The 27,966-nt window shown below is 35.6% G+C and overlaps 2 protein-coding genes across 2 annotated transcripts; both read left to right on the forward strand.

The window, feature by feature from the left end:
• Window positions 1-18,409: 18,409 nt before the first annotated feature.
• Window positions 18,410-19,120, forward strand: LOC127861872 (uncharacterized). Its single transcript, XM_052400584.1, has 2 exons — window positions 18,410-18,564; window positions 18,913-19,120. The coding sequence occupies exons 1-2, from the start codon at window positions 18,412-18,414 to the stop codon at window positions 19,090-19,092; spliced, it is 333 nt and encodes a 110-aa protein (XP_052256544.1). The 5' UTR covers window positions 18,410-18,411; the 3' UTR covers window positions 19,093-19,120.
• A 281-nt stretch (window positions 19,121-19,401) lies between these two features.
• LOC127862753 (uncharacterized) lies at window positions 19,402-20,265 on the forward strand. Its single transcript, XM_052402008.1, has 2 exons — window positions 19,402-19,636; window positions 19,905-20,265. Exons 1-2 carry the CDS (start codon window positions 19,402-19,404, stop codon window positions 20,171-20,173), a joined length of 504 nt encoding a protein of 167 aa, XP_052257968.1. The 3' UTR covers window positions 20,174-20,265.
• The last annotated feature ends 7,701 nt before the right edge of the window (window positions 20,266-27,966 follow it).

Here is a 27,966-nt window from a genome sequence, read left to right on the forward strand (position 1 = left end):
TGGTCATGTGCATGAAACTTGAACAGACCATAAATACATAATCGTTAACAAGTTCGAAAAGTACGATGCCATCGAAATCTTAAACAAAAAAAATGGAACCACAATCGTATATACTTAAGTGCTTTAATCGACCATTCTTCCGGCTCTGGCTTTTGAATCATAAGTCATAAGTGTCTGCGTTGATACAATATATCGCCCTATTGGTGCAAAGAGGTATCATGTGAAATAGAAATTAGAAGGCACATAGATTTTAGTGCATTCATTCGACATTCTCTATCAATATTGCCAGGCAATGAAGCACTCCTTTTGCTATAACGTTTACTATTTACCTGATCAAAGCATGGTTTAGCGCCATACTTCACAATTCCAAGGCTGTACTTGAATAAATCTACTCCGATTTCATTATTAATTTCATTACGAAAACAGCGATTGAAATATGTCTGTGTGTTAACATTTTGAAGATAAAGTACGAAAACGTGAAGATAATATACTTTATTAAAAGTTAAATACACTACAGACAATACTTGTGATGATTTGTGTATTAAAGAATATACGTTTCTTTAAATATATACACATACACATATATCATGACTTTGCTTATTATGAGCACTATATAAACACTTAAATGCTTAATTGTGTAGCGACATTTATTATAATACTGTAACCCATTTATGCCTAGCGACTAGAAAAAAGGCCTAAGCAAACAGCGTAGACCCAGATGGGACGCCGCATAATGCGGCGTCTCATCAGGGTCTGCGCTGTTTGCTTAAAGGAATTTCTGTAAGAAATATTCTAAATCAAGAAATAAATATACTAGACATCTCTAATTTTGGAAATAAATTGATCCAGTTTAGAAGGATGGGAAATTCCACTAGGCATAAATGGGTTAAACGGAAGGTGCACGTCATAACTGTAGACTGCTCAGAGAGACAGACCTGACACGGACGTTGTATGTTGTTAAAATGTATAATTTGTATTTAAATTAAATGTACATGAGTCGTGCTCTGTGAAAAAGGGGTTTAATACATGTGCGGAAAGAGTCGTCCAGATTAGCTTGTGCAGTCCGCTAATCAGGGACGACACTTTCCACAAAAACTTAAATTTTGCTAAGAAGAGACTTTCTTGAAACGAGAAATATCATAACGGCGGAAAGTATCGTGTCTGATTAGGGACGACACTTTACGCACATTCATCAAAACCTCTTTTCACAGAGCGCGTTTCATATGTACTACAAATTAAGAAAGCCATCGGGGTTCTCACGAACTAATGCAATGATATACAATGAAAATTGAAAACGAGTAAAAGTATCGAAAACATGGCGTGTCAGGTCAGGTCAGTTTCATGGTGCTTCAACTGTAATTGCAATAAAAACATGTCATGTATGATCTCAGCATATGTTCAATGCTTATGCATTCATCGTCACTGTTCCAACATTGACTGCAAATCCTGCAAGCACATTAAAAGCACATGTACAGAGTACAATCTCATAGTCCATTGTACCACTTTAGATCAAAAGTAAAACATGTTAACCCATTTATGCCTAGCGTCTAGATAAAAGGCGTTGGCAAACAGCGTAGACCCTGATGAGACGCCGCATAATGCGGCGTCTCATCGGGGTCTACGCTGTTTGCTTAAATGAATGTCTGTAAGAAATATTCTAAATATAGAAATACATGTACTAGACATCCCTAATTTTGGGAATAAATTTATCCAATTTAGAAGGATGGGAGAATCCACTAGGCATAAATGGGTTAAGCACATATTCACAGCTACAATCTGATAGGCCGAGAATGCGAGAACGCGTAGCAAGTCTTCGTTCTCAACTTCCGGAGCAACCGGAAAGGCTTAAACCTGACAATGTCACTGTCCAAGAGAGCCGTTTTGTCGTCGTTCAGCGTGTAATCCTGAACGGATGTGGAACCGGCGTGGTCGCTGTCGGAGCTGGTTGCATTGGCTACGTGACCATAGAGCGGGGTGTGGGTGAGGGGTATAGCGTAGGGGCGTTGTATCTCGAGGTCCACCACATCAACTCTTTGTCTGATAGAAAAAAAATATGGTTAAAACTTATCATAATTGCACTATTTGTAACAATATGTCAGCCTTATTTCTATCAGTATATTTATCACATGCTGTTTCACACGGGGATTGGTTAATGAAAATACGTAATAAAAATTAAAGTCAAGACGCAAAGTTATTTCATTTTTAAATATTTGAAGTATTTCTTGAATTTCACTCCTTATGCAAAACAAATTATTTTTCACATCTTAAAATAAATGTTGATTGCATTCCCACCTGATGCATTTTGAGACGCTAACGGACGTCGCCCGTGACACGTTCTGGCCGTTGACACGGATGATGAGGTCACCAGGTCTAAGCCCCGCTTCTTCGGCACGTGACGCCCCGTCCACGCGACCGACCTTGACAAGACACGAGTCCACTACTGAGAAACCGAACGAACCGTATGGGGAACGCAACACTGAGATCACATGACGAGAGTCACTGGGAACCACCTTGTTCACTTTCGGAACGAGATGCTCAACGATCTGCGACGGCCGCTGATCCATTGTTTGCAATACCGGAAGTGAAGGCTTGTTCCTGGTAGGCACGGCCACATGTTTCCGGCAGCCGACTGCTTCCGAGAGAAGTTGGTACCAGCGGGTGACCGGACGTGCTTCCAGTCTCGGAAGATTGCGAACACCAAATGACATGCAGCCCAAAGACTCGGAGTTCCTGTCGTTAGCGATATAATAAATATTAAATTGCATGGGTTAAGAATTAAACATTCCTGCACCATGATGAATTTCATTGAATATTTACTGTGGATTTCAAACGTAAGTTGCTGAGCTCCTACAGGCCCTATCGATAGGCATAACGGCTATGACCGACTTGATAAGAGTCGTCTTGGCAAAAGCAGAAACAAGGCATTATTTAACAGATACTAGTATAAATTGTTGGGGAGGCTAAATAGACGTTAAAAAGGCCACGGTCACAAAGTGAAACAATATGAATAAAAAAAAGATTACTCTCCTGAAAATGCAAACATGACGAAAACAGTCGGTTGCAGAGTTTTCTAGAATGCCTTACTTAATTTAATCGTTACCTTGTTTATTTCAAATGTCAACGTATGCACATGCATATGTACATACGATGTCGATTATACACGAATCTTTTTAAATTGCCGATGAAAAGCGTTAATTTATTACGAATTATGATTATCCAATAAAGACACTCTTTTTATTTTGTTTCTCTTCCTATAATCTACATGCTGATACAAATTCAATTTTGCCAGTCTGTGCCACAAGCTTTTATTAAATGTAAAATATTTTCTTTTCGTTACTTACCCGGACGTTGGGTTCCTGTCCCACACTGCTACCAGAACGCGATTTGAATCGTATTCCTCTCCCACCTCACTAACAACAAGAGGAGTAAGGTAGGAAATAGGAAAGACAGAATAGTAATAGTAAAAGCATGGTACAAATACTCAGGAAAAATGCCGAACTTCCGAAAAGGACGGCGCTTACATCGCGAGAAAACGTCCGTGTAAATTTGCGGATCCGTTAAAAGTGAATATTGAGTACTACCGGCATACGTGTCCCAAATACATACGGATTATTTGAGACTTGTTCTGATAAAACTGGGCATAATGAATGTGCGTAGATTAGCCTGTGCAGTTCGCACAGGTTAATTAGGGACGACACTTACCGCTTTTACTAGATTGTCGGTAAAAAGGGACTTCCTTTAAACGAAAAATACCATAAAAGTGGAAAGTGTCGTCCCTGATTAGCCTGTGCGGACTGCACAGACTAATCTGGGACGACACTTTACGCTCATGAATGTAGCCCAATTTTCACAGAACAAGACACAGATGCAGAAATTTAATTGAATCAAGCGTTGTCCAAACAATTAACAATCTGCATAAATAACATCAAATTAAACTAAACGAAGAGTTATCATAGACCCTAAGGATATGTTCAATAAGGCCATAAGGTTCTGTTTTGCATCTTGTATTGGCCTTAGTCAATTGTTTATTTATTTAACTTATTTAAATTAATTACTTGATCAACTTATGAAATGCTTTTGCTTGAAAAGGGCCTTTAAAAGTCTAGTTCACCTTCAATCATGTGCAAAATACACTGTTTTAAGCTAGTTTTTATTGTACGATTTATGGTGTTGAAAAAAATGCAAACTTTATTTATAGAAGTACGTTCTGTACACTCCATAAACGTTGCGGTGGGTTAGTAGATTCTGTTTGTGTTTATGTCAACACTCCATTTAAAACGATTTCTCTATCACTGATCGACCAAAAGAGTCGCGTTCTGAGAAAACTTGGCATTATGCATGTGCGTTAAGTGTAGTCCCAGATTAGCCTGTGCAGTCCGCACAGGCTAATCAGGGACGACACTTTCCGCCTAAACAAAATTTTCGGTAAGAAGGGACTTCCTTTTAACTAAAAATACCATAAAGCGGAAAGTGTCGTCCATGATTTGCCTGTGCGGACTGCACAGGCTAATCTGGGATGACACTTTACTCACATGCATTAAGCCCAATTTTCTCAGTACAAGACACAACATATCTTGATTTCAGTTATTCAAATGTTACCATACAATGAGAACTTCTCGTTAAAAAATGGGCAGCTCGAGTTCTTCACGACGCCGGTCCGGCAGCGCGTCGGCATCGTCCCTTTTTCGTCGGGGATGAGCGAAACCATGACGAACGTATCCGGCTGCAGCTGGGAGCCGGAAGTGAGATGTCGCCCCTGGACCACGTGCACGGTGACGAGACCGTAGTTGAGGTACACCGAGAGCTTCAACTGACCTAGAGTCACATTGAACAATAAATATATATGTTTACAGAACACTAGAGCTTATCAGACCCTAAATGCCCGCCAGACTAAGCTACTATTATTTGAAGTGATATTATGGGCATTTTTCACTGTTGAATTGAGCTGAAAAGAATTAACAGGTCAAAAGAGTTAGTTAAAATGTGGTTACTGACCAATTATCTGCAACTCATCTTGCTACCAGTTGATTATAAAAATATATTTTATATTCGATATCTTAAGTGACTCACCCAGTCCTCTAGGCCGAAATGAAAAATTGTGTTTTTGTGTCGTATGAACGAATCTGCACTAAAACTAAATTTAGGTTCACATCGTACATGCATGACCAGTATTCAAACGAAAGTACGGTTGATATTGAAATGCATTATTTTTTTTTCCGGGATATTGTTTTAGTATGTTGATGCTGCATTAACAAATATAAGTGTATATGAAGTGAAAACACCAAAAATAAACAACGGTTGCGATAGACACTTTAACTGTTAGATGCCCATTATATCACTTTAAGGTAATACAAAATGTATAAGAGTATAATTAACATTTTAATTAGCGTACCTTTCATGAACACGCCTTCCTTCTTTCTGCGGCTAGATCTAGTTTCCATGGTCAGCGTATTCCACCACTTGTATAAATAATGATAGATCTATAACGCCTTCAAATCCAATTTTAAAACAGTTTCACTGCAGATAAGTTTTAGCTGGTATCATGTACCTAAGCAGTTAAAGCTTATGATTCAAACAGTATGCCACTTCAAATATTTAGACGATACAAAATGGAATTGAAGATTGAATAATTACAATTGAGCAATTTGAGAAGCAAGTCAACGACTGGGAAAACGATTATACGCTTAAAATATCACAGAGGTGTGAACTACGCTGATTGGATAAAATCTTTGCGTACTTTAATGCGACAACTATAGTCAGGTAGAATGAATATTAATGTGGTGCCGTAAACTGTGGCTAACGTGCGGGTGTGAAATATGGGGTCTCTGCAAAATACACTGTTTTAAGCTAGTTTTTATTGTACGATTTATGGTGTTGAAAAAAATGCAAACTTTATTTATAGAAGTACGTTCTGTACACTCCATAAACGTTGCGGTGGGTTAGTAGATTCTGTTTGTGTTTATGTCAACACTCCATTTAAAACGATTTCTCTATCACTGATCGACCAAAAGAGTCGCGTTCTGAGAAAACTTGGCATTATGCATGTGCGTTAAGTGTAGTCCCAGATTAACCTGTGCAGTCCGCACAGGCTAATCAGGGACGACACTTTCCGCCTAAACAAAATTTTCGGTAAGAAGGGACTTCCTTTTAACTAAAAATACCATAAAGCGGAAAGTGTCGTCCCTGATTTGCCTGTGCGGACTGCACAGGCTAATCTGTGATGACACTTTACTCACATGCATTAAGCCCAATTTTCTCAGTACAAGACACAACATATCTTGATTTCAGTTATTCAAATGTTACCATACAATGAGAACTTCTCGTTAAAAAATGGGCAGCTCGAGTTCTTCACGACGCCGGTCCGGCAGCGCGTCGACATCGTCCCTTTTTCGTCGGGGATGAGCGAGACCATGACGAACGTATCCGGCTGCAGCTGGGAGCCGGAAGTGAGATGTCGCCCCTGGACCACGTGCACGGTGACGAGACCGTAGTTGAGGTACACTGAGAGCTTCAACTGACCTAGAGTCACATTGAACAATAAATATATATGTTTACAGAACACTAGAGCTTATAAGACCCTAAATGCCCGCCAGACTAAGCTACTATTATTTAAAGTGATATTATGGGCATTTTTCACTGTTGTATTGAGCTTAAAAGAATTAACAGGTCAAAAGAGTAAGTTAAAATGTGGTTACTGACCAATTATCTGCAACTCATCTTGCTACCAGTTGATTATCAAAATATATTTTATATTCGATATCTTAAAGCGGGTATATACGATTTTGTCAAATATTTATGAATTTATATAAACTGTGTGAAAAACTTATTATATATATATTTCAATATAAATTAAAATAAAAGTTAAGAAGAACATGTGTCGAAAAATGCGAAATAAGCAAGATATTTAATTCTGAAATTGAAAACGGCTGTACAGCCGAATTCGCCAGCATGTATACCATACATGTACGATGTGCATCTAAACTTAGTTTAACGGTTTATTTGAATTCCTGCAACGATATCTATTCATACGACACACGAACACTATCTCCGATCCTACTGCAAAGACGAATGCTTCGGTTATTGTAGGAAAATATGTACGTCACTATCGGCTCGGGGCGCTAATTTGCCTTTGCTGCATTTTATGAAATTCGGCTTTAATGTATAATTTTTCTTGCCTATTTTGTGTTATTGTAACATATTTTATCAATATATTACAATTTAACACATATAAAAAATCGTATATACCCGCTTTAAGTGACTCACCCAGTCCTCTAGGCCGAAATGAAAAATTGTGTTTTTGTGTCGTATGAACGAATCTGCACTAAAACTAAATTTAGGTTCACATCGTACATGCATGACCAGTATTCAAACGAAAGTACGGTTGATATTGAAATGCATTATTTTTCTCTTTCCGGGATATTGTTTTAGTATGATGATGCTGCATTAACAAATATAAGTGTATATGAAGTGAAAACACCAAAAATAAACAACGGTTGCGATAGACACTTTAACTGTTAGATGCCCATTATATCACTTTAAGGTAATACAAAATGTATAAGAGTATAATTAACATTTTAATTAGCGTACCTTTCATGAACACGCCTTCCTTCTTTCTGCGGCTAGATCTAGTTTCCATGGTCAGCGTATTCCACCACTTGTATAAATAATGATAGATCTATAACGCCTTCAAATCCAATTTTAAAACAGTTTCACTGCAGATAAGTTTTAGCTGGTATCATGTACCTAAGCAGTTAAAGCTTATGATTCAAACAGTATGCCACTTCAAATATTTAGACGATACAAAATGGAATTGAAGATTGAATAATTACAATTGAGTAATTTGAGAAGCAAGTCAACGACTGGGAAAACGATTATACGCTTAAAATATCACAGAGGTGTGAACTACGCTGATTGGATAAAATCTTTGCGTACTTTTAATGCGACAACTATAGTCAGGTAGAATGAATATTAATGCGGTGCCGTAAACTGTGGCTAACGTGCGGGTGTGAAATATGGGGTCTCTGTTTGTACATAAATAAAGTAACTGAGATATCTTAGCAGTATACCACTTATTCCTTATGTTAGTGTTATTTTACAATTCCTTTAAACGTTTCAAAATTAAATCATTTAAAGCGGGTATATACGATTTTGTCAAATATTTATGAATTTATATAAACTGTGTGAAAAACTTATTATATATATATTTCAATATAAATTAAAATAAAAGTTAAGAAGAACATGTGTCGAAAAATGCGAAATAAGCAAGATATTTAATTCTGAAATTGAAAACGGCTGTACAGCCGAATTCGCCAGCATGTATACCATACATGTACGATGTGCATCTAAACTTAGTTTAACGGTTTATTTGAATTCCTGCAACGATATCTATTCATACGACACACGAACACTATCTCCGATCCTACTGCAAAGACGAATGCTTCGGTTATTGTAGGAAAATATGTACGTCACTATCGGCTCGGGGCGCTAATTTGCCTTTGCTGCATTTTATGAAATTCGGCTTTAATGTATAATTTTTCTTGCCTATTTTGTGTTATTGTAACATATTTTATCAATATATTACAATTTAACACATATAAAAAATCGTATATACCCGCTTTAACAATATTTTTGTCAATTTTGAAGCATATCTTTAAGTAACATAACTACTCAAAATCTACGAAAATTTCGTACAATATTTCGTAAAATAAACTTAACCAATTAAAAATCAATGTTCCTTGTGGCAATTGTCGAAATTTCAACGCCAGATATGGTCTGGTAAAATAGATGTTTGTAGATACAAAATGCTCGTTTTTTTCCATTTTAATTTCCCGCAACGATATCTATTCATACGACACATGAACACTAACATTGTGTTCGTGTGTCGTATGAATAGATATATTCGCGGGAAATTAAAATGGAATTAATTGTGTCACAAATAAATATAAACGAGCATTTTGTATTTATAACTACTTTACGAAATTTTCGTTGATTTTGAGCGTTATAGAGACTTTAATGACAACCACAAATCCAACACTGCAGTGCCCTCTATTTTAAGAAGCCATTTATTTCGGTCCATTTCTTAGCCGTTTCATTCTCTACATGTTTCGAGAATAAGGCAACATGAAATTAATGTTCTCATATACACATTTTTATTTTACGTGAAAAAACACAGAACAAATCCTTCGTGTTCAAGAAAAATATGATAAAACAAGACTATTACCAAGCAATATATGTTCCCTACCGGCCCCACAATTGTCAGTTAAATATATTTGTTGCAAAAGCAACCAGAACTTTTGACGAAGGAACAAAATGAAATGACGTGCATAATGTCCGTATTGCCATCTATCCATGTTTCAAGTTTCATGAAAAATATTTCAGACAGACAGACTCACAGAAAGACAGACGCACGGAGCGCAAACTATAAGTCCTCTCCGGTGAAACCGGTAGGGGACAAAAACTGAATCTTGTTTTGAAAAATTTATGGACCACGCAGAGAATTAGTGTCCGTCGGGTTTGCGGAAATAAACATACATGTAGTTTAAATTTAAATGTTGATCTTAAAATGGCCTCAATGGGGGGAGAGGGCACTTAATTTCAATTGCAAATATGGATACGAAATTTCAAAACATGTTTTATCGTTTATAGTAAAATATAAAGTATGCATTCAAAGATATGATAACTAATTTACACAATACGAAACATTTGGTCTGGTCGTTTGATGTTAAAATTTGAGTAATTTGTGTACATGCACTTAGGTAGAGCGAAAGGTGGTACCGGACTTCGATGTAATCCCAACCTCGATGATCAACACCAAAAAAGATGAAGAAGATGATGATGGTTACAAAATAATCTATATCAGATGGACTTATGCAGTCAGAAAACGAAACATTTAATTAAAACGTGACACTTGAATACTTCACAAATAATGTTAGAGTAGGTGTATTAAGAATCGGAAATCTATTTAAACGATTAGGAGATATTTGATTGTAGTTGTTATAGTACAAAAGAATATCATCCTTCTATAAAAGATATTTAGCTATCACGTGAACGATGAATTAATATAGAATTGTCAAAAACACTTGTTGTTAGAAAGATGGTTAACCCATTTATGCCTTGAGTCTAGAAAAAAGGCCTTGGCAAACAGCGTAGACCCAGATGAGACGCCGCATCATGCGCGTCTCATCAGGGTCTGCGCTGTTTGCTTAAAGGGATTTCTGTAAGAAATATTCTAAATATAGAAATAACTATACTAGACATCCCTAATTTTGGAAAAAAATTGATCCAATATAGAAGGATGGGAGAGTCCACTAGCCATAAATGGATTAATAGAGTTTAATTATTGTTGAACTTTTCATCAACAACTTTTACAGAACTGAAATCATTAACATTAAATGATGAAACACACCCATGATGTCAGTCTGATTCCGAATCGTAAATATCAATTGTGTTCACTTAAAACGAACCATACATATTAATGGAGTGAATTATCAACGATACCGCAAAATGCTATTGTGATCTGATTTAACAGAAATAATATGTCGTCTGGCAAACATGGTGTGACAAAAGCGGGCAATAAAAGTACTTCAAACACTGATTATCCATATATTTAGATTGTAAAAGCGTGTATGGTTAACTTATCCAACAAAAACCAGAGCTGCCACATTGGTCCATTAAAACACTTATGTGTACATGTTAGCCATATATTCCTTAACCGATCAGAATTCCACGACTGCCTACTGTTTGTTGTATTTTTTTGGTTTATATGTATATTGAATATGTGAAAGTGATATACAATCTACGTGTAAGAACGATAAAACTAGAAAATATGCCAGGCAATCTTGTGAATAGGCAGTTTGTTCAAGCTCGAAATATGAGTGGTGCATATTCATTTTTGGTAAAATGATTTTAGTATTGAATTTAATCTTTAAAATATATATATATATATATATATATATATATATATATATATATATCGTGCAGTTATTAGGTTAAAGTCATGTATGTAATTAAACAGTTATTTTGAGCTCTTAATATGTTATGTGTTTTAAAAGTATTGCTATTTTTTTTAAATAAAACAATATGTAAAAATAACCATAAATAGTTATACTTTCACAGCACCTGGTATTTAAAATATTTTTATTAAAATTATTATAAAATGCATTAGTTTTAAATTTAACATTGAGTGTAGAACGAACTTTTATTTTTTTACACATTTTAGATCAAACAAACACGCGTAATGAATGAAAATATTTAAAACAGATAATTGGTTAATAAGGTATCATTTTATGACTGAGTGCTAATTTTCAACAATTACTTTGTCACTTCAATGAGATACTTACAAATGCACCGTTAACAGTTTTACTTCTTTAATTGCGTGTTAACTTTACGCGTTTTCTTTGATTTCCACTGAAAAAAAAGAACAATTTTAACTGTTGATTTGCGATCATAGTGTTTTGCGTTAGTTTAAATATTTAGATAATAAACATATTTTATATGATTGTACCAGTAATATTTCATTTCTTATAATGCAACTTAATCAAAACGATCATAGTTTAAACTGAAGCAAAATTTATGCAATTCTTAGTTTACCCTCGGGGAAAATGTTCACCTTGAGAATTTGAGTTAAGGGGCAGATGTCCGTTTAGTCCTGATTTCATGCAGGGGCAGATGTCCGAAAGGGCAAATATCCTACATTCCATCATTTTACATATACTTTATATAAAATCCTGAAAAAATAACACCAGAAGGTTGTAAAATACAAATTTGACTAAAACACGTGTTGTTGTAGTCTTTATTGTGTTATAAAATTATGTGGAAATCCTGTGTAAATGCATAGAACAAATACTGCGAACATGTAACTTTGAAATTAAACCTTAAGGTTATTTATTATAACTTACTGTTGGTAAAGTTAGAATACCTGGAAAGTTACTATATGTTCTTTTTTACTTTTCTTTTAATGATTGTCGTTGGAACGAATGTCCGGGATTCGTTTGACACACGTCTGTAAGTATAATTAGATAAGAAGTTGTAACATAACAAAATGCCGTCCTTGTCGTAAGACGAGGTTTTGAGATGTGTTCATGTTTTGGTTGAAAAAGACAAATCAATCGTTTTGTATATGATCATGTGTCGAAGGGTCTTAAGGAAGTTGCATTGTGTCGTTTTTAAACTCTATAACGTTTCATATATTAAAATGCATTTAAGCTCCTTCAATTTGGACAGTGGGTGGTTGTTGACAATTATACCATCACAACACCAAATAAGCAGTATACTCGTATATAACAGAAAGGCCATGTAAAACAGAAGTATTATTTCCCATGTGTGTTGCATGACAGAAGTTTCCTGTATATCGTGTATTGTCAGGTGTCACCACCGGGGACCCAAATTTCGCACCCATACCGTTCGGTAGTCACGATAGGCGGAGTTACATTAATATGCATGAGGTACCAACAATAGGTCACACAATTAAAGAAATCTGCTCGTTCAGCCAATCAACGGGTTTCACACGTTGATTTATGCAAAGCGTGAAACGGATTAGCCAATCAGTGAAAATCTACTCAACATAATTAATTTGTTTGGCAAAGTTCTTTATTTTTACACCTATATATTTTCTTCTTAAACAGATTCAATCAAAACTCATTGCAACAGATCATACGTTACTAATAAAAAAGTGCTCAGGAGATTCGCAGATATTTTAGTGTGTGAAATATTTGTGCAATATATATATTGGAATACTGGAACCATGTTTACCTCACCACGACAGTGCAGGAAGAAAGGGGTCTTCATGAAGGGTAAGTGAAGAAAACGTTACTATCGTAAATAATATATTATATACAATAAGATTGTGCAGCTTAAGCAATATTATATCACCGTTGTGAAAATTTCCATGCCGTATCTTTTACGCTCATGATAGCTAAATAAATGAAAAAAGTAGATGTCATTTAGTATGGACTATCAATTTCAATTATTGATTTAACTTTATAAATGGCATCCAAATACAAATTAATTATTCATGGCCTTTTTTTAAATGTTAAACCCTTACAACATGTATGTTGAACAACTGTTATCTTTTAATTTCTTTTCTGATATAATTCTGGGAATCACTTTTATAAATATAAAAAAATGTGCAAAGATCTAATTAAATTTCATCAGGTTCAAAGTTTCTTTACATTTTCATTAATACTAAAGCAGATTGTTGTAATAATTTTTACATCTAAATATTATTTTCTATAGCAAATAATTAATTTTCTTCTATTCCCATAATTTGGCACATCTATTCACATTATAATCATTTTGTCAGTAAACTTGTTAGAACTTTCTAGTATACATATATATTCTTGAAAAAAAGTTCAAATTTAACCAAAAAACCTAATTATCTTTATTTAATCCAATATCAATTTGAGGTGGAAAAGTACACATGTATAGTATTTTGGGACGGAAAGGTCTTGGGAGGAAACGGGTTGGGACCATCTGTTAACCAAATAAAACCACGTAACCGCTTTGCCTGTCTGTGAACGTTCGTGAACGTATAGTAAATAATTTGATACACGAGATTGCAAAATTAGTCAGTTCCCCATAATGCGGATATAAGAAATATTTTATTTTCATGTTGTTAAAGAATTTTGTATTTGAAATGTCCGTTATAATTGGACGAATCAAACGTAGTCATTGGACAGCGCTTCTGATTATTCCTGAGTCATATCCAGTGTGTTAAATAAAAACACGGACACAAAAATATGCATTATCATATATTTATCTCTTTGACTTTAACAATCATTCATGAAGTTCCGTGATCAAGTGTCTCCCACAATTAAGATTTAGTCTACATCTGAATAGTTATTGTCTGTAAATAAAATCAAACGATCTAGAAGTAAATATATCGGAATATTGAAATATTTTGCAGTTTCATCAGTCATAATACGTCAATAGGATAAGGTAATTTAGGCTCGATTGGTCATTGTCGGCTCGGGTACTACTTACATGTACCCCGGGTACTCTTAAGTATACTTACATGTACCCCGGGTACGGTAAATATACTTAATCGTACCCGGGAAATTTATCGCTAAATCGGTCGTTTTCGGCTATTTTTTTTGAATTTATTATATTTACATATATGTCAATTTTATGTAAAATGACATATATATTATCGAAACTCATACTCAAAAAGCATGTTGATGCAGATTTTTTAAAAAGAGAAGTTTTATTTAAGATAAACGGTAGCGCGTTTTACGACATCGGATATGGGGCGGAAATACTTGGGTACAGTCTAATATAGACCGGGTACGATTAAGTATATTTACCGTATCCGGGGTACATGTAAGTAGCACCCGAGCCGACAATGACCAATCGAGCGTAATTTAGCATCAAAACAGTGACGTCATGTCTAAAGAGATCACAGCGAGTATGCGCAAAATGTCAAGTCAGAGATATTGAAGACGAGTACCATTTTATCATGATATGCCCAGCCTTCAATTCACTGAGAAAAGAACTAATCAAAGCCTACTATTATAAAAGACCAAGCATGTTTAAATTTGTTGAATTAATGGGTATTTCAAACAAAACACAAGTAAGGAACCTGAGCTAGTTCATATGTAGAGCTTTAATGCAGACCCACCCAGCTAACTAACCCCGGTTATTCAAATATTAACTAATAAATTTCCCTTCATCTAGTAGTTGGGTAAATAAACTCGTCTTTTTAATGTTTGATGACCGTACTATGTTCATCCTCAACATTCGTCGGTATAAGTTATTACATTCACCTTATTCATCATCTGAATATGTTAGCCTAACACAATTTTAATACTATTGTTGCATATTTTGTAAAATGTACAAAAAATAATCAAATTTTGTACAATTACCTTTTGTTTTTAAATTACCTATGTTGTACAGTTTATACTTCACGTATAGTCTTAACGCATGTTCCAATTTTACTTATCTTGAACAAATTTGTTAAAATATTAACTAACTAATTTTTCTTCATTTTTTTCATATCAAGTTGTCTTTTATAACGTTTAAATAATTGCACTTTATTTATGGTTTTCATCCTCCAATATTTTTTATGAAAGTTAATAACAAATAATTGTTTTCATCATTTGTATATGTTAATTTAGCGAAAAACGAAAACTATTTTATTTTTATTTTTTTGTTTCTTATTAATATTTGTAAAACAAATCTTTATTGTGTACAACCTATTAATTAAATTCATATATGTATGAATATTATCTATACGCGATCAATATGGTATTTAAATATTCTTATTTGTTCTCACGTTGACATATATATAATGCTTTGTATAACTATTTTGTAAATGACAAAAAAATGTAAAGTTTACGTCAATAAAACATTCTGTCTGTCTGTCTGTCTGTCTGTCTGTCTGTCTGTCTGTCTGTCTGTCTGTCTAACTCCATAAACTTGCAATCAGTCGATTGGTTGGATGCACCCCACCATTCGTCATAGAACAAATAGTACAGCCATTTGGTTATATTAATCTTACAATTCTAATGCAATATATGTTGATTTCATCGTCTTTAATAAAAAATATAGGAATGTTAAAATGTGCAAGAATTTCAATTAAACAGAATCCTGCTAGAGTCAATGTATACAGCTTGATCTAAATATACAATCTACACTGAAAACAGATGTGGATATTGTCAAATTATATTCAACATTAGCAATAAATCATTGTCTGAAAACTAGTTCTCATTCAGAAGATTCTGGTTTGTAACCAGCCCATAAGGACTGTTGTTGGTGTACATACATGGTCCACCATTCTCATATCGTGAGAATGATGACATTCCAAAAGTTAAATGTAAATGTTCCAGAATATGCAGAACTTATGTATTTGACTTGCGGATCGAAATGTAGTTTTAACAAGTTGTTTTAATACGGCCCCTGACCTTGAGGCCGGGTGTTATTTGTTTGGAACAAATAGAAAATTCAAAGTTTAAGCTTACCATTCGCGCTTAAATAAATAAAATGTTGGTGCATGTGAACAAGCAAGAAAACAGTTTTTATTCACGAAGTTTTTTATGCATTAAGCATATAAAAGAAGTTTCTTTTTTGACCTGAGGCTTTGTGAAATTTTACTACAATAACTAAATGTACTGTGCTATCAAGAAAAGACTCTACGTCATTGAACGTAAACCAACATTTTGTTCGCCTTGTTCTAATGCATGTATAGGTTAAATAAAATCCAAAACGTCCCATGTGTTTCAGGTCACATTCAGCTATCGGTGTACCTCAATCACGGTCTCGTTACCGTGCACGTGCTCCAGGGCCGCCATCTCACTTCCGGCTCCCAGCTGCAGCCGGATACCTACGTGATGATCTCCCTAATCCCCGACGACGACGGAGTGACGCCGACACGCTGCCGAACCAGCGTCGTAAAAAGCTCCAACAACCCGACGTATAACGAGAAATTTTCGTTGTAAGTTATCCATTTTATTGAAATTTAGTTGATCTATATCATCATACCAATTTTGAGGCTGCTATCAAGGTTTAGCAAATGTTTTGTAATTGATAAATTGGAAGTATTTTGTAGGATGAATGGCGAACACCGAATTAAATTTATCGTAGAATGTTATAAAACCGACGGAAACTATTGTAAAGTTTGTATTGTAAACATATTCAAATATTGCTGCGAAAGTTATGTATGCCAGCACTGAATTACATTATAATTCTTGTTTGTGTACAGTGAGATCTGTGAGGACGATGTCACCAGGCGCTTGCTGGTCTCAGTATGGAACAAGAACTCGACCTCTAAGTAAGTCTTAACTAAATATTACTGTAAAGTCTTAACGCGTGTTAAGTTATACGTTCATTTTTTTTAACTACGATATAGTAAAAAAGGTTTAATGGCTTATAAATGGATATTTTTGAAAGCTGCCATAAGCATATATTTAAAAATTTGGACCAGTTGTAAATGCCGAGAAAAGGAAACAAGTAAAGTAATAACTACAAATACATCGTGAAATTTATAAAACAGCGTGTATTGGATTTTTTAGAGACATATTTTTTTGTACATCTTTTGTATAAACACTTTCTTAAATACGCCTTTAGTGGCAATGGCATAAATACTATCAAACTAAACGCTTCCCTCCAACATTTATCAATTTTTTCTAAATATGTGTTCACTTATGTTCAGGACCACCGAATCCCTGGGTTGCATGTCGTTCGGAGTGCGCCACCTTCAGAGCGGCGATCGTCCGGTTAGCGGCTGGTACCACCTCCTCGCTGCGGATGTCGGCTGCAAGAAGCATCTGAAGGTCACAGGGAAGGCAAGACCTACCGTACCCGTTATGCAGAGCCGAGAGATCCGCCCGACGCCTCATGGAGCGCCCCATATCCCGAAAGTAAACCAGGTGGTTCCCGGCGACTTCCGTCACGTAATCTCGGTGCTGCGCTCTCCGCACGGCTCTTTCGGTTTCTCAGTGGTGGACTCGTGTCCCGTCAAGGTCGGTCGCGTGGACGGGGCGTCACGTGCACAGGAGGCGGGGCTTCGACCTGGTGACCTCATCATCCGAGTCAACGGTCAGAACGTGTCGCGGTCGACCTCATCAAGTGTTGCGCGTTGTATTAAGTAAGTAAATCAATAAGAACGAGACTTTTGGTAATATTCTGTAACAAATCTCCCAATTGCGATAACCACGGCAATTACAGGAAAATCCTTCCAGATCTGTTGCATATTATGCAGTCATTCTGGTAATAAGCAAAGCCAAGCTTTCCTCAAAGCTCGAAAGTTCGGGAAGCTCGGTTGCATTAAACAAAATGAATTGTAACTATTTACTTAGAATAGTGCATTATGATAAATATAAAAAAAATGTTTAAAATAGGAAAAGAATGAAACTACTTAAACTAGTTATATTTTTCGTAATAGTTCTTAACCGTTAACGTGTTTCTCGTATTTTACAGACGTAGCATGGAACGCGTTGACCTGGAGGTTCATCGCCCGTTCTGCCTTCCGACCCAGGAGGAATCACATGTCTCCGTCGCCATGGCAACCTCACGTGTCAGCGATGAGACCGGAAGTCAGTCCGTGCAAGTTTTCACCCTGTTCGGCGATACGACCTCCATCGTTGATAGCACAATGGTAATATATTTCACTAAAACTAATGCTATCAAATACGAATGTACCTAATGTGTAATGTTCGGATCAACAAAATACTAATGGACCATATTATAACTCTTAAAATACTAAATACGAAAATTGATACATATTGATTGTTGCGTGTACTTAATAGTTTGAGCACGTTATTTATTAATTTTTATTGCGTAAAATGTGTTGCCGCAAATGCATACACGAGTTTATATTTATAAAGCCTTCATAATTTCCTATTTTAAAAGAAAACATTTATCCTTTTGGCCTTTAACTTCAGTACAATTTTGAATTCATGTTTACCTTAGGGCGAGGACATGCGCAGACAGGCGGCTCTGCACAGACTGCTGTGTTTAGAGGAGAACTTCGTTGACCTCATGACCTCTGGTATCCATGGATACTCGCGCCCTCTACGCCACTGCTTGTTGTCAGGCTCCGAGCATCAGGCACTGTTCCAGAACATCGAGAAGGTATGTGCAAAAATGAGACTCTTACATTCATAATAAGCAAATACTGGTATACGTACCATTATTTTGGATTAATGCATGAATTGAACATATCCGACAATATTTTTTAGCTTAGAAGGCTCTATTTGAAAAAAGACGATTTTAAATTTAGCTACATTTGTGTTAGGTAATATGTAAGGTTAATTCAGAATTGTGCACCATGACTTTAGCTGATATAAAATATTTTTTTAACAAGTTAATTGTTTATTTTCTACAGTGTCAACCGTCGCAAATGTGATGCCATTCAGTGTAACTGATGAGACATAAAAATATTATAAAAATCATTTTCTTTACTCATATATTATATTTCAGCTCGTGTCCATGAGCGAGTACCAGGTGCAACAGATTGTGCGCAACCTACCGGATGCAGACGACGAGGACCCTGACTGCTCGTTGACCGGTGACAACGACCTCACCTTCATTGTCGCCATGATCTACTTGTCAAAGGTGAGTCAAAACCAGCTATGCCGCCATGAATCAAATGTTGTATGATATTTAAGACGTAGATATATGTTATACGTTCGCGATATTAAATATGATAGAATATATGATAAACGTTTTCTAAAATGAAACATACATGTATGTGCTCGTGAAAATTTTAATAACATGCAGTTCATTTCATATGAAATATTTGTAACATGTATTTATAAACTGTATCCTGGTATGAAGCTAATGGTCTTCTACTTCAATAAAGTAGTCGCTACTCTGCCATTAACTTAACAACACGAAACCGGTGTATAACAATATATAACATGCCGTATTATTTAATTTCAGTTGCCGCTGATCTGCCAGGCATACACGATGTACGCGTACGGTCTGGAGCGCGCCGCCGCAACCCTCTCGCAGCTAGAGACACGTGCCGACTTCCGCCACTTCCTGTCCCGGGAGCGCCGTCAGGGGCGAACCATGTCGCTGGTCGATTTCATAAGGCGACCCTTAAAGCACCTCGAAGCCCTTTGCGATGTCGCGGCCGCCATTGAGAAAACCACAATCCATGGGTCACGTGACCAAACAGCATTCTCCAAAATCGTGCAAGGTGCGTTGTACAAAATTGATTTCATTAAATTTTCATGTTATCAAATTTCGCTTTAAAAAATAAAAGCAATACTACAGATTTCCAACGATAAAAAATACTGAAACAAATAACAAGATAATCAATCCGGTATAGATCATATCAAGTTTTGTTTTGGAAAATTGCAAGTTAACAGCAGCTTAACGATATCTTGTACTTACGGATTTCGATAAGACTTCTATTGATCCCCTCCATCCATTCATTTACAATAATGTTCACCTTGCTTTTTTAGAATTACGAAAGGTGATGGCGACAACGACATCTGCGGAAGCAGTCATCAGCGTCATCGGGTCCACTTCCGGTCTAGACGTCTCCGCCTCGGGGGTTTCCGGCTCGCGGCGCCGCGTGCCAATGATGGGATCCCTCGTGTTGAAGAGAGCCTCGTCTTCATCTTCGTCCAGTGGTTTCGGTAGTGGCGGATCCGAACACTCCGAGGAGCCGCATTGTGCATCGGGCGGCTGGTTCCCCGCGCAGAGTGAGCTGCGCACGTCGACTGTGTGATGAGCTCGTAAACAGCATAATGATGCAATTCAGTGTTAATTCTTAACATAGTGATTATTGTGGAGACTCAATAAAAGCAATAGGTACCAAAAAAGCCCTTGTGTCAGAGTACCGCTGATGTGTATGGATTCCGTTGCCGTGCTATGTTATAATTGTATTGTTGTTGTTATTGTTTTCATTAAGTTTTCTGTATTTTGTGTACTGTCGATACAATCTTTCTGTTCTGTTTTCTTCTCTTCTCATACTTTCTGAAAACGTCTAGCTTTTAACTTCTTGTGTCTACTTGTAAATAAAATCATATTATCAGAAGAAATAAAATACATGAAAAATATTCTTGTACTAAAGTAAATGTTGGGTAGCTCTAGGCTTATGATGAATAACATCACAAGTACCGCAGTTGTAGTGAAATATACACGTATGGACCACCCAAATATGCGACATGCAAATGAGCATTGTTCTGAGAAAACTGGGCACAATGCATGTGCGAACAGTGTCGTCCCAGATTAGCCAGTACAGTCCGCACAGGCTAATCAGGGACGACACTTGACGCACATGTATTATGCCCAGTTTTCACAGAACGCGGCTCATTTGTACATTTGTTCCGCCTAAATTGGATCTTTTGCTAAGAAGAGACTTGATTTAAACGAAAAATTCATACAAGCGGAAAGTTTCGTCCCTGTGCAGTCCGCACAGGCTAATCTGGGTCGTCACTTAACGCACATACATTAAGCCCCGTTTTCTCAGAACGCGGCTCAAATATATACAGCCTCCCTCTAGTAAAATCAATGGGTTCTTAATAGCGTTAGATGTCGCCCCAATAATATGGTCATGCCGGATTAGTTTATATCGACTTACTGTGAAATAACATGGTATGTCGTCATAGTTTTGTGGGTTTTCTATGGAAGCGTATATGGTACACCTTAATGCTGTTATGATGTAAACATTTTATGAAGGCATGATATGGAAAAGGTGTCATGGCGTAAAAAATGACTCATCGTGTCGACAGAAACTATGATGGCAAGTCATTGTCAAAAGAGCATGACGCCAAAAATTATGTTGATTTGTCGACTAAGATCATGTCACCCAAATATTTTTTCGGGAAAAGCCGTAAACTTTTACGTCGAGAATTCAACTTAATGTCGATATGGCGAGTAAAATTAAGTGGGAAAAAGCTACAAAACTATGTCGACATACCATGTTATTGCACAAAATCGATATAAATTAATCCGGTATGACCATATTATTGGGGTGTACCATATACGCGTCCGTAAAAAAATTATAATTCTACAAACCATGTTATTTCACAGTAAGTTGATATAAACTAATCCGGCGTGACCATATTTTCGAGGGGTGAACAGAAGACTGTCGTAACTCATATTAAATAAAGAAGGAGATACGACAGTTTTCCGTTCAGGCCTCGAATTATTATTACCATGAACCATATACGCTTCTACGCTTCTTGTCACCATATTAGAGGTTTCGAATATTATTTGAGGCATTACTGATACATTATACATTATATCAGAAAGACTGAATCGAATGGTACACACATATCGTCGCTGTTCTTCGAAAACCGCGTAAGTCAAATTTGGCGCAAATTGTTATTTGTTTTTATAAGAACGGCGGGTTCGCGGATCATTTTCTGCGAAAATACTGGATTTCATATCCAATTGGAAGGCATAGTTATGAGCACGTGAGATAATCCTGAACACTCATTGGTGCACTAATTGTTTCTGCAAAAACTGCGTAAGTCAATTTTTCCAACTTTTCAAAAAACATTTTTAAATATTTTTTGAAGTTTTAAAATATATTAATTTAGATAGTCTTAGTCAAAATGGGCATACTTTTTATTTATGAAAATATAAAAGCCTGTAGTTGTCATTTTAATTCTAAAAATGGACTTAGGCAGTTTTCTCTTTACTATTTTGTTCTTTTTTTAGAATATCTTTATTATTATATTTTTAAAATGTTTTTTTTTTCCAAATGAAAAGTTGTGAAAATTTACTTACGCGGTTTTCGAAGAACAGCGACGATATTTAAGGAGCATATCGATGAAAAGTAATAGCGTACAGCATTTTACTTTTCGTAATATATATTAACAATTTGAAATGAACATATTAAATGATTTTCAATACACAGGCATAGATATTTAAAATCTTCTGTAAATTATGTTTTTTAATAATAATGAAAAGGTTTCCCCGTGACCCTTTTCGCCGGCGCTGGGAAAATTGAAGTAGTAGTAACATATTTACGAGTGAATTGTACAGTACCTCGCTATGGGCATTCTCACTGACGATAAACGACTTTTAACGGTATTTTAGCATAGAAACCTTGCGAGTTCTTTATGGAAAGACTTTGAACCCTAATGAAACTTTGGTTGGAATAATATTTATGGACTTTTAAGTATTTTTCTTTCCGATTTCATCAATTAGGTATTATTCCTTCCGATTTTATGATAATAAATTTATGACTTTTTGTAATTTTGAATATTTGATATTTCATTATATAGGGAAATACCGTCGATTTGCTCATTTAAACTGGTGGCAAAAAGTTTTAGAGCTTGGGCACATATTATCGGCTTTATTTCGCTACGTGGTAGGACCAGCCTGATAGAGGCATTCGTATGAAAATGCTTATTTATTTTAAACATTTGAATACAGTTTTATGAAATATATTATGTTTATCGTTACTATAAAACACGCATTGGTATTTTGGCCTGTTCTTATGCGATTCCAATTCTTCACACGGGCACTCCTCTGACGATGGGCTGGCACTTTGATTAACTTTTTCTATCACTTTGATAACGCCATTTTCAATAGTGAGTTGCTGATGTTGTTCACCTATGTTTTGTGGAGAAAAAAGTCAGCATATATTTTTGTCCGATAACCTAATTTTCCGGTTGTTTTATATAAGGTACGTTCTCTGATTTTTAATTTTTCTACGTAATGGTTATTTGTGTTATGGATAAGTATTTCATTCAGGCATTATAACGTACGGCATAGGTTTTGCAGAGTAGTCCTGAATCAAAAATGATGTTAGATGCAGTATATTTTTATCATAAAGTTAAAATATCAATAATTAAAAATACAACAGTTTTTCTTGAACGAATTCATAACATTTGCAATCTCCGGCTTTGCTTGCGGTATTTTTGTCAATTGTTTACTTGAAAAAGTATTATTCAGTCTATTTAACCTGTTCGGTTCCTTCTATATATATAAAAATGCACTGTAAAAGAAGAAATTCGTTACCAATGTCAGAGATACTTTGTGGGCAAACACATTTATTTCGAGTACTTAAAATATTAATTTTTAACTCTGACGTTTTTGGCACCAATGATTGATTGAATATTTTGTAATTCATGTTTTGTCCGAGACAAATTGCGTCGCTCCAGATGACAACGATAAAACATTACGCTCGTAAAACTTATAAAGTAAGGCATTATTGTAAGAAGTGGTCTGATTGGTTGATATAAATACCATACTCTACTCCATCAATAATGCCGTATCGGACAGTTTAAACCGACCCGGACGGTTTATGTGCACGAACGGTCCAAAACTGTCCTAAACCGTCCCGGACGGTTTGTAAACTCGAAACATTTTACACGAGTGTTCGTTTTACATAGATCTTTACATAAAGACGTCTTGCAGTTTGGTAATTATCCATCGATTTCCCAATGTTAGTTTGGAATTATCCATACACTAGTTAGGTCATTATCCAATTTGTATATTCTTGTCCCAAACAAATACGAATATATTGCGTTTTCGAGCATTTACGCATATCAAATTTTGTACATACATATATGAAAGGTTAATGCATAAGACCAAGCATTAAAACATTAAAAACTTTCGATAATAATTGTTTTTATCCTAAAACTTTCGACAATTTCATTGACTTTTTCCAGATTTTCACACATATTCATTTTATTTCGACGTAATTGTTTTTAATTGTTATGGGTTTATTAGCGCATTGTACCCGGCAAATAACATTTTATAAAAAAAGAAACGTTTAGTATGTCACAACTTACCTTAAATAAACGTGTTCTTAGAAATAAATGACTGGAGTCTTTATTTCTGTCGCCATTTTTTCTTCAGTTTGAATTATCTTACTCAGTTTGGATTATCGACGCACAGGGGGTGATGATGGCAAGTCATTTTTGCAAGAGCATGACGCCAAAAATTACGTTGATTTGTCGTTGATTTGTCGACTTAGATCATGTCGACCAAATATGTTTTCGTAAAAAGCCGGAAACATTTACGTCGAGACTTTAACTTAATGTCGTTATGGCGAGTAAAATTAAGAGGGAAAACCCTACAAAACTATGACGACATACCATGTTATTTCACAGAAAGTCGATATAAACTAATCCGACATGACCATAGTATTGGGGTGTACCATATTCTATGACGGCATGATATCCATGACATATATTTTCAGAGCATATATGTAGACTATATATATATAATATACAGCGTCATGCAAAAAGGGGTCTTATGCCATATGCGGCCAGTGAAACTCCAGACAGGCCATCTCAATCGTCTGGTCAAAAGCTGAGTTGACCTCTATTAAGTCAGGCATACAGCGGAGAGGTTCTCTCATGAACAGACTGCGCGGAGATGCAAGCTAGTTCGGAGCTACACTGGCTGAATATGACATAAGAGCAAATATCACATGACGCGGCTAATATATAGATGAACATTATGTCATTCTACCTTTAATGTTAGTGTCCATGTTTTTCTGACTGTGTATGATTAGTTTTATTGAATATGGGTAACCTAGGTCAATCAAATGATCCCTTAAGTTTGTTATCGTAAATATATGAAAAGTACGTGTTTCACGTTTAACAGAACTCCCAGCAAATGCCACTCGTGAGCTCGTACGACACTGTACGCACATGCATTATGTCCAGTTTTCTCAGAACACGACTCATATGATGATATGTTAAGTTCGCAATAAACGTCTTTCAAGTCTGGAGTGTCCGGAGCACACTTTCGGGGCCTGATACACAACAACGTGATATAACGCCATCCTTGGAAACCCGCGCTTTCTTTGGCGTTGATGTATTGTTGGGGACTTTTGAATGCCTTAATCTTGGAATTCAGAAACGTGTTTCATCTTTCGCGATTACTCTTATAATAACAAATAATAGATGTATTTAGAATTCCCTGTAAACGGTCCGCGTAATTTTATCACTTTGCATCTAATGACAACGGTGGTATTTGGCATCGAGCGTTGGTACAAAGCTTACATTAGAGTCGCGTTCTGAGAAAACTGGGCATAATGCATGCGCGTAGTATCGTCCCAGATTAGCCTGTGCAGTCCGCACAGGCTAATCAGGGACGACACTTTCCGCTTTAATGGTATTATTCGTTTAAAGGAAGTCCCCTTTTACTGAAAATCTAGTTTAAGCGGAAAGTGTCGTCCCTGATTAGCCTGTGCGAACTGCACAGGCTAATATGGGACGACACTTTACGCACATGCATTATTCCCAGTTTTCTCAAAAAGCTAACATTTAGCGGAAATAAGGTCGCGACGTTCACTCAGATGCAAAAGAAATCCCGAGGCATTTGCGTACTAGATAGTGGGAAAAGTGATATTAATAATTTTTATAATCTTAAGATTTTTTTTAATCGTCGTTGGTCCGATTGACGTTTATAATATTCCAAATAAACGTTCCCAAGATATATCAGAAACAAATAATTGTCTACATTGTGTTTCCAAAATCACAATAATATGCTACCAATATGAAAAAGCATTTGATTCATCACACGCGCATGTACACAACTGTTGAGTGCTTTTTTGTAAAACGAAAGAATACGATAAGTTAAAGTGATATTATGAGCATGTAGCAGTTTATAGGATAGGTGTCTATCGCAACCGTTGTTTATGTTTGGTGTTTTCGCTTCATGTACACTTATATTTGTTAATGCAGCATCAACATACTAAATCAATATCCCGGAAAGAAAAAAAATAATGCATTTGAACATCAACCGTACTTTCGTTTGACAACTGATCATGCATGTACGATGTGAACCTAGTTTTAGTGCAGATTCGTTCATACGACACAAAGACACCAGTTTGTTTTACGGATCATTTCGGCTTAGAGGACTGGGTGAGTCATGTAAATTATCATATATTTTTAATAAACAACTGGTCGCAAGATGAGTTGCAGATAATTGGTCAGTAACCACATTTTAACTAACTCTTTCGACCTGTTAATTCTTTTCAGCTCAATTTAACAGTGAAAAATGTCCATAGTATCACTTTAATTAACCCATCCTTAACGTATTCTTACCCATGCCATAACGTATGTGTTTGTTTCATGCGATTGTATGCATGTTAAATTATAGAAAAGCGATTAAACGGCGCTTATAACCGTATGTTGGTTTTCACAACTGTTGTATAAAGCAAATGCTTTATACACATATTTTGCATTAATACAAATTTACCGGACACAAAACCTTAAATTAAAATATGTCATTTCTTTGAAGTTCAAAGTCATTTAAAAACATCAGAGGCTCCACATCTACTGGCGAAAGAGCAAGAATAACAATAATGGCGGCTCATCTTTCAATTTCATTAACAAACTAACAATAATTAGAATAATAATGGGGCTATTATCTGCAAATTAACGAAACGCACACCGATTTTAATTACAATGACTTTGATTAATATAATTTGTCGGCATTTAATTTCAAAGACAGTTTTGATTGGCGGCAAAAATGTGTTACATTTACTTTCGCAGTTTACACACAAATATTATATCAAGTTTTCATTGATGTGTTTCCTTAAATACAGTCTTTGTAAACACTGTAATTATATGTACATCATAATACATTAATTAGGAAGAAAACTGTATTTAGGTTTTAATTTGTATATTGCATTATGAAATTTGGTTTTAATTTATATATTTCATTATAACCTTAGAAAAATATGTACATAAATTATAATATGCAATATATATTGTTTTTTCTATATTTTTGTTTTTTTATGTTTTTTTGATGGTAAAAAAATGTGCGTCCAACTTTATCGTAAGCATAAATTTGAGGTTACGGTCACGTATCACAGTCTAGACTGACAGGAGCTCGAATATACTAGATATTGCCAACTGAAAGGCAACAATACACAGCATCACAGTCGTCGCCGGACATGATCCAGACGACACGACCCGGTTGATATATGGTTTCTGAATCGCAAAAACTTTTCTACAATCAACCACAATGTGCATAATTATACTTGATAGTTAAACATTAGTCTATGTTTAGGTATGATCGTTGTCTTAGAATATCACATGAATTTTGGTCGATATATGATTATTTTTTTTAATAGCAAAAACGATGTTCAACCAGTTGGTGGTGCAACGGTAGGGACTATCTGTTTCCTGAATAAGGTATATTGTCAAGTGTCAAAAAGGGGCCCCATAATTCACACTCTTACGGGAGCATGCACAGTGGGCGGTACCTCATTAATATTCATGAGCTGTTAATGATGGGTGACATATTAAAGTATGCATCGACTCTATCCAATCATGGTAGTTCACACCTGTGAATGTCAAAGCGTGAAATCGTTTACCCAATCGTTGACTTACTACTCAGTTTTAATTAATAAGTTTGTCATCGTTCATTATTTTAACATCTATATATTTGAAGTGATATATTTTTGTTTTAGAATATCGATGGACATTACCATATTATATTAAAGATAAGTGATAATCTTGTTTAAACGTGTCTTTGTTAATTTGATAAAGAATAAACGCATATTTAGCAGATACGTAAACATTGTGGAATACGCTGACC

Source organism: Dreissena polymorpha, chromosome 16, assembly GCF_020536995.1.
Source record: "Dreissena polymorpha isolate Duluth1 chromosome 16, UMN_Dpol_1.0, whole genome shotgun sequence".
NCBI lineage: Eukaryota > Metazoa > Mollusca > Bivalvia > Myida > Dreissenidae > Dreissena > Dreissena polymorpha.

Bases quoted from the DNA above. Each gene is read 5' to 3' on its own strand.
- LOC127861872 (XM_052400584.1), top strand. From the start codon at position 18,412: ATGCGCAGACAGGCGGCTCTGCACAGACTGCTGTGTTTAGAGGAGAAC. The intron at 18,565-18,912 runs GTATGTGCAAAA...ATTATATTTCAG, and splicing joins TGTTCCAGAACATCGAGAAG to CTCGTGTCCATGAGCGAGTA.
- LOC127862753 (XM_052402008.1), top strand. From the start codon at position 19,402: ATGTACGCGTACGGTCTGGAGCGCGCCGCCGCAACCCTCTCGCAGCTA. The intron at 19,637-19,904 runs GTGCGTTGTACA...TTGCTTTTTTAG, and splicing joins ATTCTCCAAAATCGTGCAAG to AATTACGAAAGGTGATGGCG.